General features: G+C 60.1%; 1 protein-coding gene across 2 annotated transcripts in view; it reads right to left on the bottom strand.

Annotated features, from left to right (window-relative positions):
• The window catches only part of ABCA3 (ATP binding cassette subfamily A member 3), a 37,589-nt gene that overhangs the window by 9,464 nt on the left and 15,439 nt on the right, over nt 1-12,686 (bottom strand). For both annotated transcript variants that reach the window (XM_045784664.2, XM_087853409.1), the window contains 12 exons: nt 11,412-11,585; nt 10,162-10,343; nt 8,988-9,131; nt 8,351-8,480; nt 7,991-8,145; nt 7,555-7,710; nt 7,144-7,354; nt 6,148-6,298; nt 4,832-4,930; nt 3,894-4,080; nt 2,880-3,183; nt 563-836 (listed from right to left, as the gene is read on the bottom strand). In XM_045784664.2, the coding sequence (XP_045640620.2) occupies nt 563-836; nt 2,880-3,183; nt 3,894-4,080; nt 4,832-4,930; nt 6,148-6,298; nt 7,144-7,354; nt 7,555-7,710; nt 7,991-8,145; nt 8,351-8,480; nt 8,988-9,131; nt 10,162-10,343; nt 11,412-11,585 (2,167 nt within the window). The remainder of the gene's footprint in view (nt 1-562; nt 837-2,879; nt 3,184-3,893; nt 4,081-4,831; nt 4,931-6,147; nt 6,299-7,143; nt 7,355-7,554; nt 7,711-7,990; nt 8,146-8,350; nt 8,481-8,987; nt 9,132-10,161; nt 10,344-11,411; nt 11,586-12,686) is intronic.

Genomic DNA, 12,686 nt, shown 5'->3' with positions numbered 1-12,686 from the left:
GGGAATAGAGATGAAACTGCCCCCCCCCCCATTAATTAATTGCCCTGTGTGGGGTGATGGCTCTGAAATTAACTGATTTTCTTGGGCTTCCTCTGGATGGTCCCAGGGTTTGGGGGACCCACGCACAAGGGCAGGACAAGGCCTGAGAACAGAGATGCCCATGGGGCTTCCTGACTCGAGGCCGCCTCGGGCAGCAGCACCTGACCTCGCTGTGTTCTGCATTCTGGGGACAGTGGTCAGCAGGAGCTGGGTACAGATTTGGGAAGAGGGCACAGCTACCCTCCAAATCCTCAGGAGTCTCCCCTCGGAGATGTGGGACAGGGTCTCACCAGCTTATGTGCTACCCAAGGAAAGGGTGAGTAAGGAAGGCTGAGGAAGATGGGGGGCAGGGGTTCCCCGGCCAGAATCCAGAAGCTTCCTGAAGGCAGACGCTATGCCGTCTCTGCCTGCATGGCCCTTGGTGGCCCCTGGCAGTGCCCCGGGGGTCGGTCCTGGTGAGAGGTCCTGACGGGCAGGGGTGGGGCCCTGGCAAAAGGGCAGGGGGCGGGGGTGGCACACATACTCGTTGAACTGGTCCTTGGCGGCCTGCAGGGCGCTCCGGGGCTGGGGGTAGTTGGAGACCACGATGGAGGCCTGGGGGCCACACAGCTGCTTGAACAGAAGGTTGTCCACAACGGCCAGCGCAGTGGCTGGGGAGTGGTACGCCTGGTTGTTGAACAGGGCAGTGACCACTGTCCGCTCACCGACGTCTCTGAAGGACACGGCCACCAAGCACCGCTCGTTAAAGCCACCTCCCTCTACAGAGGCCCTGAAAATCAGGAACTCCTCCAGATCACCTGCGGGGACAATGGCAGGGTCAGTGGTGGAGGACAGCCCCAGGGCGCGTGCCCGAGGCGCCCGCTCTGAGGAGCTCTGAAGGCCTGGAGGAACCACGGGAAGGACACGCCACCTTCTCCTTGCATGGGCAGAGTCCACAGGCCGAGGAGCCATTTCATGGGAGGAGCAGGGCCTGAGGCTGCGGCCTTGGGTAGCAGGCACCCCGCAGCCACAGGAGGCCACGTGGGCAGAGCAAGCTCCTCTTTGGAGCTAAAGGGAACAGCCGTGGACCAGGGTCCGTGTGGCAGGGAGGGGGCTGCTCAGGAGAAGGTGAGGCTCTAAAAGGCAGACCTATCCCAGCTGATGGGTGCTGGGCGGGTGGCAGGTGCAGGGAGGGGTGGCCGGGAGAGGGAAGGGCTGCCCTTGTGGGGTGGGGGGCACGATTGGACAGGATCTCTGGCTGTTTTTCTGCTGTTCCAGTTTTTATAGAATGAGTAAGTATCCTTTCATAGTCAGAAAAAAATAAGATGGTTTTTAAAAAGAGTGGCCTGGGGCACCTGGGTGGCTCAGTCGGTTAAGCGTCTGCCTTTCGCTCAGGTCCTGCTCTCAGGGTCCTGGGATCGAGCCCCGAGTCAGGCTCCCTGCTCACTGAGTCTGCTTCTCTCGCTCCCCCTCCCCCTGTGTGCACATGCTCTCCCTTTCTTTCTCTCTCAAATAAGCTAATAAAATCTTAAAAAAAAAAAAGAGGCCTAGGGGAGGGGGCCGCAGGGAGGAGGAACATTCCCTCATCCCCTGGAAGAACTCCAACCAACTCCCACTTCAGGTCTTGGACCCTCCAGGCTTTCGGGTTCTGGGCAGTCCTGCTGGCTCTCACTTCGCTCCGTGGCGGACGTGTGGGGAGAAGGGTTCTGATGAGGTGGCCGGGGTCGGCCCTATGCTCGCTGCTGACTGCGTGGTCCGGCGTCGCAAACACCTGCTCACGCCCTCGCTGCCCGGCCCTGCCTCTCACTCAGCTGTAAATGGGGCCAACGAGGACACCTGATCTGAGGGACCCAGGGTCAGTGAGGGGACAGGGACATGTCCGTGAGCCCTAATGTCAAGAGTTACAAAGGCTCCACCCAGGCCTGCTTCAGATGTCATTACACAAAGAAAAGAATACAGCATAACGAGATCACCAGCGAGGTGGTCAAAACCGCAGACTCGCACGCTTGATGAGGGAATAGACACTTTGGCCTTCTGGAAGGACTCAGGCCAAGGGCATCTGAGACTATGTCCCGAATGGCACAGAGCCACCATATGCCATGAGAGCCCCAAATTCTTGGGGCCAGGCTGGGTGACAGCCAGCAAACAAAGCTGGGGGTGCACAGAACTGACAAAAGCGCCCACCGTGGTCTCAGCTAAGCCGGGTGGTGGGTGGGGCTGCACGCGCTCCTGCCCAGCAGCAGCGTCCACTGCAGGGCTGGCCGGTGCCGGGGGCATTCAGTGTTCTCCTAAATGAGCACCTGATCCCTGCCAAGATCTGCTGGGCACCCAGTGTACCGGCCAGGTTGCGGGAGGGGAGCAGTGAACCGAGCCAGCCTTCCCATACGACCTGGTTAACCCTAGAGCGAGGCCTGGTCTCAGCCCAGGGCAGTGTGCGACTGCCACCACCAGGGACGCGGATAGTTGGGGCTCGACGTGAAGAAAGAAAACACCAAGTCCCCTCAGTGCACGTTGTGACCAGCCCGCCAAACAGAGAAAGGGCCACGGAGGTTTCACATTTCACCTATAATAGCCCCGACACAGAAAACCTTGGTACACGGCCACCTGGGCAAAACCTAGCCCTAGAGCTGCTCCGTGCCTTGCTCTGACTCAGGCCAGCCGCCTTCTCCCCCAGGGGCAACGTCTGGAGGAATTTCTGGATGTCATGACCAGGGAGGGGGGCAGGGAGGAAGGCCAGGATGCTTCTCAACACCCCCCAGTGCCCAAGACCGCAAGGAAGGAATCGCCCCGAATGCCCACGGTGCCCGGGCTGAGAAGCCGGGCTGGGATGACTCGGTCCGAGCCCCGCGGCCGCCCCTTACCCAGCACCTCGCGCGGCTCCTGGCCCTCAGCCTGCAGCATGTCTTTCAGATGCTCCGACAGCTGCTGATCCAGCCGGGAGGCCCCGGGAACGGCGAAGGGCACGACGGTTCTGCCGTACGCGCCCAGGGTCAGCTCCAGCTTGGGGTCGTCGAAGGTCTCAGAGGAGTAGTTGACGGCCAGGAGCGCCAGGGTGACGCACGTCAGTGGGACCAGGACCTGGGCCACCACCATCTTCCACTCGCGCAAGCTGTACACGGCTTTCTTCAGGAACATGGCCGAGAACTGCTGGCAGTGGAGGGCGAGCTGTGGCAGAGGAGACGAGCTGACATGGCTGCCAGGGCTGCCACACAGGCCCAGCGTGGGACCCCCGCCCAGCAGCAGCAGCAGGCATGGTCTAAACACAAGTCTGAGGCCTCGGGCTGACATGTGGGCCCCAAGGCCCCAGAGCTTCTTGCAAAGCTCCTTCAGTAACAGGACACGGCCTTGGTGGGGGGTGGGCGGTCTCACTGCCACGGAGGCCAGGCCGGCACTGGGGGACCAGCTGAAGTCCCACAGGGGAGCTACGGCCTCTGCCCTTCCCCTGACCCCGGTGGACGCTCACACGGGAGCAGAGGGCTGCCCTTTGCTGTCCTCCCAGCGTGGGTGCCAGGTCGGAGACCTGCTCGGCCACACGCCAGCCGTGCCCCTGAGCCCAGGCCCCGTGTTCTGTCTGTAAAATACAACCGATGCTGCTGTCTACCTCACTGAGCCAGCACGAGGCCCACGGCTAGTCCTCGGTACATGGAGCACCGTGAACATCACCTGCAAACTTTGCTCATTCGTGAGTGGCCCACTGACAACCAAAGGAAATGACAACTGTCGATTAAAATGCCCCGGGCTCTCCTTCTCCTTGCCATGACTGCGTGACCTCCAATCTGCTCTCTTCCCAGCGAGCAGAGCCTCCACAAGCCCTCGTCTGCCCCCATGGACTCTCACACATGGGGTTTGGGGGTCCCCCAGCCCTCCGTGCTCACCCCAGTGTTGAGCTTGGCGGGGGTGCACTCATCCTCGATCAGGGAGCCCACGCCGTTGGTTGGGTCCATGGCCCCGCACAGGTGGCTGTCCACAGCCCAGTCGCTCGCCCGCCTCTCGTGCTGGTACTGTAGGGCAGGGAGCTGGATAGCCTGGATGTCCATGCTGGTGTCCACCAGCTTGCCGACCCTGTGCCGAGACACGAGAAGCCCGTCACGCTCGGCTCCTTGTGGGCTGAGCCCAGGTGGCAGGAGGAGTACACCATTGGCTTTGCTGGTTGGCGGTTCATTTCCTCACTCGCTCATCAACAGATGTCCCAGACGCCGGGCACCACAGCCAAGCAGAGTCCAGCACAGACAGACAACCAGACAAGGGCCCTGCCCGCAAGGACCCCACACCCCCTGGGAGATGGGCCAAAGCCAGCATTTACAGCCAGGGCCGGGCGTGTGTGGGGAGTGCAGGCAGTGAGGCCGGCAAGCCCCCACGTGCTGGGCCGCGGGCTGCCCCGAGCCACCCTGACGCCTGTGAGCCACCTGATTCTCGCACACCGTGCACACTCCCTGCTCTGTCGCCTCCTCTAGGACCTGGGATCCTCAAGGACAGACATTTACCTCACACTTCCTTTTGTACATTTAGTTCTTAGCACTCTGCCACTTAGCACTCCAGAAATGTTTGGTAAACACATTTGTCGTCCTGCTTGCTCCTGCCCCGTGCCCACAGTTCCGGTGGTCTGCCTGTCCAACTCCCCCTTCATCATGGACAGACGCCTGCTCCAGGAAGGGGCCCCCGGGACACCTGCACACTCCCCATGAGGGAGGGGCGGAAGTTACCAGGGACCCGAGCTCAGCTGCCCTCTCCCCGGTGAATGCCGCAGGGATGTGGGGCCCAGGCATTACCCCGGGATCCGCGCCCAGACTGTTGGAAATGCGTGTCTACTGACCGGAGAAAGACCTCCTCCATGGTGGTGACCGAGGCCCCGAAGCTGGCGATCCCCAGCTCCTTCTGCTGCTTCTCCAGCTTAGTGAACAGACTTTCAAACCTGGAAACGAGACCCCGAGTGAAGAGCTGTGTCTCAGTGACTTTCGAGGCAGGTGGTTTCTCCGGTCAGGTCTGGGGGAGCAAAGGGACCTCATCCTTGCAAAGCCACTGCAAGAAAACCCTGAGGTCGGGCTCAGTGTCCCCCTTTTCTATCCCCACGGGACCTCCTGCCGTGAGTACTTGGGCCTGTGGGGCTTTCCGTATATTTGTCCACATGAAAGCACAAAACAAAACCAAAGGACCTGGTGAATGTTCATCTGACTGTGGAGTAGCGCTTCCCAGGGAAACATCACAAGGGAAAAGGTACGACTCCTTACACTAAAAGTATCTGCGTGGGAAACAAAATCCCACAAAATTAGTGAACAACCAACTGGAAAAAAACCGCAGCAAAAATGGCTGACGCTGAACATAAAGCCCTCCGATGGACACGCCAGCGAGGGGCAGGGACGCACACAGTCTGGAGGGAGCAGTGCCTGGAAGCCAAGCGCAGCGGCCACGCTCCGCCTCCCGCTGGCAGGAGCGGAAAAACACAGATGTTCCAAAAAAGCTTACTGGACGCTGGCAGCCATGGGGTCAAACAGACCCTCTCCCACCCCGCTGACGGGGAAGTCAGCACACCTCCTTTCTAGGAGAGGATTTGGTACCATTTACCCTGCTACTGGGACTCTGTCCGGGGGGGGGAGGTGTCACTGGAGGTTCAGACAAAGAGTTTTCTAGAATATTCACTAGCATATTTTGGGGGAACATGAGTGTGTGGTCACAGCACAGAGGCTGATGAAGTCACGGCGTGACCGGGTCCAGGAACCCTGTGAATTTATGAAACCCACACCAGTCAGCTGGGCTCGTAGCAAGATGAAATGTACTTTCCAGAATTACACCCCGCAGTTTCTGAATGTGAACGGAGAGTCTGATTGTCACCCCTGCACCAGGGGTCTGCAGGGCTCCGAGCCTGACACAGGAACTCGGAGCGGTGGCCATGCACGCCTGACCCGGGGTTGGGGGCGGCACACACTCTCCTCCGGGTATAGGAAGGTCGCAGGCTCCGCGGCACTGGGAGGCCTGCCTGCCGGGCCCAGCAAGCTGGTTCACCCTGTGCCGTCACAGGCCCCCGTGGGCCGAGCCTGACAGGGACAAGGAGGGCGGACTCTAAGCCTGGAGCCCCTGAGGCCCACGGTACCCCTGCTCCGGCCCATGCCTGTGCCGCCCCGGGATGCGCACCTGTGCGTGCTCTCCTTGGGGAGGATGAAGGACAGCTCTGCGCCAGCTCTGCTCTCCAGCGTGGCACTGGGAACATGGTGCTGCACCAGCCGGGAGATGGCCTCGGGGTCGCAGTGAGGCTCCTTCACCAGCGTCATGTGGTAGCCCGCACCTGGACACCAAGGAGCCCCACGTGATGCCGTCTCCCACGCAGCTGTCTCCCCGGGCCCCCGGTGAAGGCAGGCTTGTGGAGAAGTGTCCAGAGAGTGGGGGGAATGCACCCTGGAGCCCCTGGGCGCCCACTGTCCTGAGGGCCTGGCTTTCCAGCCCCCAGCTGGGCAGAGATGCTGGCGGACTTGGGGAGGGGGTTGCTGCAAGGGTAAGGACGTGAGGCCCAAGCAGGGCTCTGGACTCCAGACTCCAAGTCTCAGAGGCTGTGGCAGGAACTGTCTCCGAGACCTGTGCTCCCTGCTCTCTCCATAAGGGAGCCCTGGGGACGCCGCCGCCTTCTCTCCAGCCTCCCTCCAGCCTCCCTCCAGCCTGAGGGGGAAGCTGTAGGAACGAGGTGTGCAACTCCCAGGGTGTCTGAGGAGGGGAGCTCGGCTTCTGTCTTTGCTCTCCCCTGTGGGCAGGATCTGGGTGGACCTGCCACGGTAGACTGTGTGGGACTGTGAGCTGCCGTCGAGAAAGGAAGCCATGCTCATGTGGCAAACCACGCACTACCCACCGGCCCTGGACTGTGCCACAGGCCGCTGGCTTAAGAATGTCTGTGCTATCGAGCGTGGTCTCTCCAAGGACACCACTGGTCTCTGTGGCCTCAGCTGGTGCTTGGCTGCTCTTCTGTTCCCTGGGCACAGCTGGACGTCATCCTAACCAGCTGGAGACTGTCTGCTCCTCGCTCCCTCCTCCTGTCGTGGCCCCTCTCCTGGCCTCAGGGGCCCTCAGGGAAGCGAACTGCCCCCAGGCCAGGGACAGGGCCCTGTGGGGAAGGGAGGCAGGCCCGCCGGGGCCGCTCACCATACTTCTGCTTGAGGAACAGCGAGGACCCGCAGCACTGCAGCTCCCCCTTGGCCATGATGGCCACGCGGTCCCCCAGCAGGTCAGCCTCGTCCATGAAGTGTGTGGTCAGCAGCACGGTGCGGTCACTCTTGTGCTGCTGCAGGAGGTCCCAGATGGCCCTCCTGGAGATGGCGTCCATGCCCGAGGTGGGCTCGTCCAGCATCAGCACCTGCAGGCAGAGTGGCGGCCGCTGGGGGTGGCAAAGCCATGTTGCAGGCCCAGGCTGGCTGTGCAGGAGGCCCCGTGAGCCTCCAGGTTTGTGCAGATGTGGCCGCCTGCCCCGGCCAGGCTGCTCTGCAGGCGTCCAGGGCCACAGCCAGCTCGTGCCGCGTGCACCCTGCCCCGCCCCGGGGCCTCCCACCCGCCTACCTTGGAGCCCGCTATGAGGGCGATGCCGATGGAGAGCTTACGCTTCATGCCCCCGCTCAGGAACCGGCTCAGGGAGTCCTGCTTGTCCTCCAGACTGAGGACGTGCAGCATCCGCTGGACTTCCTCGGGGCACTTCTGGCGGGACAAGCCCTTCAGCTGCAACAGTGGGGACAGAGAGGTCCGGTAGGGGCTCCTGCTGGGAGGCTGGCCCGTCCAGTCCACGAGGAGCCTGTCCTCGGTGTCATCCCTTTCCCTCTGTGAGCTGCACCTGGTGCCCTGACGTCCCTCCCTGCCTCCCACTGCAGATGTGCGAAGACTGCTCAGAGTGGGTTCTGTTTGCTGGGAGGCTGAGGGCTCATGCCCTGGGTTGCAAGCACGCAGGCCATGGAACCACCATGTGACCTGAGTCCGCTCAGCCGCCGAGCCGCCGGCTCACCTGTGCGTAGAAATACAAGTGCTCTGCTACGGTCAGGTTGTCGAACAGCACATCGTGCTGAGGGCACAGGCCCAGGCTCTTGCGGATCTGAACCATGTCTTGTGAAATCTCATACCCGTTGATATATGCCCGTCCGCTGGTTGGGGGAAAGAGACCTAGGGCCAAGCAGAAGACCCGGAGATGTGAGTTCAGCATGGACACTCCACTGCTCGGCACGAGAGCAGCCCGGGTCACGTTCACGCGGCTTTGCTTCATTCTACTGAGCACCCTGGCTGTGAGGTTGCCAGCGAGCCTGCTCCCGCCTCGGTGGGTGAGCAGGCCTGCAGCAGGGCTGCCAGAGCAGAGGCCGCGGCCCCTCACCCGTGAGCATGGAGAGGGTGGTGGTCTTCCCCGCGCCGTTGTGGCCTAGCAGCACCGTGATCTGCCCCTCATACAGGTTTAGGTTCAAGTCTCTGACGGCCGCCTTGCCCTTGTTCCCCACTCTGAACACCTGCAGCAAAGACAGAGGGCACCCTGGACTCCAAGCCCCGCGCCCAACTGCCCTCCGGAATGCCCACCCAGAGGGTCTCAGGAGCCCATGTCCAGTATCGCCAGTCAGTGCAGAGGTGGGAAATCTCGGGCAGAGGCTGACTGGAGGCCATGCCACTCCCCACCGCTCTCGGCTCCTCCTCCCCCACCCCCACGCCTCGGGGCAGGTCCCTGACATCCGTCCCCCGTGCAGTGAGCACAGTAAGCGTTTGCTGCAAAGCTAACGGGAGGTTTAGTCCAGGTGGTGTGTGTTGCTGACTCAAGCCTGAGTCCCTGGGGACCTGGGGATGGAGCCTGGGGAGTGGTCAGTGTCCAGAAAGCTGGTCAGAGAACAGCCAAGGGGGTCCCGGGGGGCAACAAGGCCTGGGGGATAGTCACTGGCTTGGAGAGAGCCCTGGGGAAGGTGGCAGGTGTCACGCCCTGTGGCAGGGGAGGTCCCCATCCCCACCCAGCCCACGGGGTGTGGCACCTTGGTCACATGCTTGATCTTGATCCCCGCCACCAGGTCCTCCGGCTCAGCCTCAAAGTACTCCGTTCTGAGCGCTTTCTCTGGGTCATCATCTTCCTCCTCTTTTCCTAAGCCCGTCCGCGGGTGCCCGCACCAGTACGAGGGCTAGGGTGGAAATCAGATGGGTCTTGGGTAGCTGGCCCGTGCTGGTTCATTTTGTGTGTGATGAACAGCGACATGTTCCCTGACACGCTGAATACACAGCACGAGGCCCTCAGCTCGGCGTGGCCTGAGGCCACGAAATGGCCCAAGGGCATGTGGCTCCTCCCTCCTCTCCCTGGAAAGGCTCGGACCCTCTTTCCTGACCTGCCGCCTGGGCACACAGTCCCTGGCAGGCTTACCCAGAGTGCAGACAACATAATCCAACAAAGTAAAACAAAACTTACAAATGCGTATAGGTAAAAATCTAAAAGTATATTTATAAACAGATCCACATGCTTATATTTAAGATCGCTAAGTTAGGTTAAAAAACAAACAAGTTTCAGGCATCTTTACAGCACTGTCCCCTTTCCATAAACACAAGCATATGTACGTGATATGCACGTGCATAGAAAAACAATCCGAATGGCTACACACCACAGGGTCAGCCCAGTTCATCTCTGGTAATGGGATTGTGCTGGGATCATTTTTTTTTTTTTAAGATTTTATTTTATTTATTTGACAGAGAGAGAGACAGCCAGCGAGAGAGGGAACACAAGCAAGGGAAGTGCGAGAGGAGCAGGCTCCCAGCGGAGAAGCCCGATGCGGGGCCCGATCCCAGGATCCTGGATCACGCCCTGAGCCAAAGGCAGACGCCCAACGACTGCGCCACCCAGGCGCCCCTGCTGGGATCATTTTTACGAGAGGCTGTACAACTTTATAGGCAGAAAAGCCACAAGGGTATTTGTTTGAGAGGAGGCCGGGGGTGGGGTGTGCAGGTCCTGTGACGGCAGCGTGAGCCCCTTCTCGCAGACCCTGGAGTGCAGGGCTCATCTTGGCCAGCGGAGGGTCTCTGGGCCTTGGGGACACACGGCTCACTGACCACACACGGGACAGGGTCACGTAGCAGGGACTGGAGGGGTCCGGGGCGTGGGCAGAAGGCACCTCTACCCCCACGGAAGTGGCCAGAGTGTGGCACAGGGCCGTCAGAACTCACCCTGATGAAGAAGTACCAGGGCTGGGGCACGCCAAACTGCCCTGGGAGCACGGCCTCCACGTACCAGGTCACCAGGCCATAGAGGACGGAGTCCAGCAGCAACATGCCCAGCACTTGCCCGAAGGAGAAGTCGTCGTCCACGTTGACAGGACTCAGGAGGTCTCGCCACTGGACGCCCACACCTGGAAGACACAGCACGACCTCCGTGCTCATCCTCATGTGTCTATGTACACGGTACACGTATGCACACGCACAAATACACAGGTACAGATCTACGATTCAGGGGAGGCCCACACGAATAGTGTATGTTTAGTACAAATCTTTCCAAAAAATAGGAGCACTCGAGACATATATCAAGCTCCACAGGTCTTGCCTTCCATCTGGTTTGAAACACCGCAGTCCAAATGGTGCCTATGGCCTCCGCGTGGCCAGCTACCCTCTGTTGGCTCCCAGTGGCTGTGCTCTGGCTTTGGTCACTTTCAAGCAACTAGAAGTTTGTTTGTTTTAAGTAAAATCAGCGTAGAACTTTGAAGACCAAGAGCTGCCCTGCAGTTAGCTTCTTCTTGGTGAACGGCTTTTAAGAAAGTATTTGAGCCCTGGAGGGGGCAGTGCATTGAAAAAGTCTACATTTATCACACTGTTAAACACAGAAACACAGATGTTCAAAGGCCAAAGTGCAAGAAGACCCTACCACGGGAGAAAACAGCTCTAATGAAAGAGAAGGCCACACAGATGATCCATGGCCTCCCTCCTCCCACAGACCCACGCTAGGAAACCACAACAGCCAGGACTATGAGACACGAGACCACGAGACCACACAGCCCGAGACAGAGAGCCCTGGCAGCACAGGCCCAGTGTCCACAGACGGGCAGGTCCGTCCCCCGCGGCTTCTGTCACGGGCACCAGAAGCTCACGCTCACCCTCCTGCCTCCTCTTAGCTGTGACAGCCCCATCTGCCTCTCCAAGGTCCTCCCGGGAGCACACCACCCAGCAGATGGGCTTTTAGGGTTAAACTGGGGCCTCTCCACCCTTCAGAGAAGCAGGCTTGACCGCACCCTTGAAACCGAGCAGGTGGCCCATGTGCCCAATAACGTGTTTTATTTGACCCCTGTGATGTTTACAAAATGAGGAACTTTCACGAAAATCATGAAAACAGTTCTGGCCTGTGACTTGTTTCTCCCTCAGGCCCTGAGCACACTCTCTTAGTAACTCAGTTGGCAAGGGCTGCTCGTCAGAAGGAAGAGACTCACCTTTCGCTTCAAATTTTCCTATGAGCTGGGCTCCCATTGCCATGGCAACGTTGGACAGGAGACAGGAGAGCAGCTTCTGGCTGAGAGTCATCCGGTTGTATCGGGGAGCAACGAAGAAGTACGGGATGTAGGTGAAGAAGTAGAGGAAGCCCCCTATGGCAGCCGCCATGTTGGCTACAGATGGAGAGAAGACACGGGTGCTGAATGCAGGGGAGAGCCTGGGCTGCCCACCCCTCCTGGTGTCGGCCATCGCATGGGGATGCGGGCCCTGGGGCCGGGGGACCCCAGGCTCGGCCTGTGGCCTCTCCTCTTCTCAGGGTATATGCCTCACACCCACCAGGATGGCTACCATCCAAATACCCCCAAAGCAGAACTAGATGAGCGCTGGTGAGGTTGTGGAGCCGCCATGCGCTCTGGGCGGGAACATAACGTGGTGGCGTGGCTGTGGGAGACAGCCCGGCAACTCCTCCCCAACACCATGGGATCAGCACACGACCTGGCGATTCCACTTCTGGGCACGCCCCCCGCCCCCGAACTGGAGGGTCTCAGGAGGTGCTGCACGCTCGCGCTCAAAGCAGCATGACTCAAGGCGCTGAAGTGTGGAAGCACCCCACGTGCGTGTGGACGGGTGGGTGGGCAGAATGAGCCCGTCCACACAGCAGAGTATTGCGCAGCTTTACGACATCCGCTCACTGACGGGGATGAGCCCCCAAGAAAGTAGGCTCAGCAAGAGAAGCCAGCCACCAAGGGACACGTACAGTGTGATTCCACTCATGCGAGCTACTTAGTGTGGCCACAGCCACAGAGACGGAAAGTGGACGGCGGGTGTCAGGGTTGGGGAGGGACGGCGAGTCGGTGTTTGGGGGGCAGAGCCTCAGTTTGGGAAGATGGAAGAGTTCTGGGGTGGGTGGTGGGGACGGTCACACCATCGTGTAGACGTGCTTCCTGACACTTGACTGTGCGCTCAAGAATGGCGACGGTGGCCAACTGTTAGGTGTGTTTTGCAGCAACAGAAAAAGAATGAAGACACAGGACAAAGCGAGAGGCTCCAGCGGAGGTCTAGTGGAAGACAGGGACCGCGACCGCCGAGCATGGACTCTGGTGAACGTGAGTGAGATTGCGTGGAAATGAAAGACATGAGTCCTCAGACCACAGCAGCAGTAAAAAAAGAAACACCATACCTCCACTGGTGGGGGTCACATCTGTGGCCACAGTATCAAAGTGCCACAGGGACACCTCTGTCTGTGGGGACATGCCCACCCGCGGGGACAAACC

This window comes from Ursus americanus, chromosome 2, assembly GCF_024610735.1.
Source record: "Ursus americanus isolate L20-20 chromosome 2, mUrsAme1.1.p, whole genome shotgun sequence".
NCBI classification, from domain to species: domain Eukaryota; kingdom Metazoa; phylum Chordata; class Mammalia; order Carnivora; family Ursidae; genus Ursus; species Ursus americanus.
The sequence above is the reverse complement of the archived record's forward strand: the minus strand, read 5'-3'. Positions and strand labels throughout refer to the sequence as shown.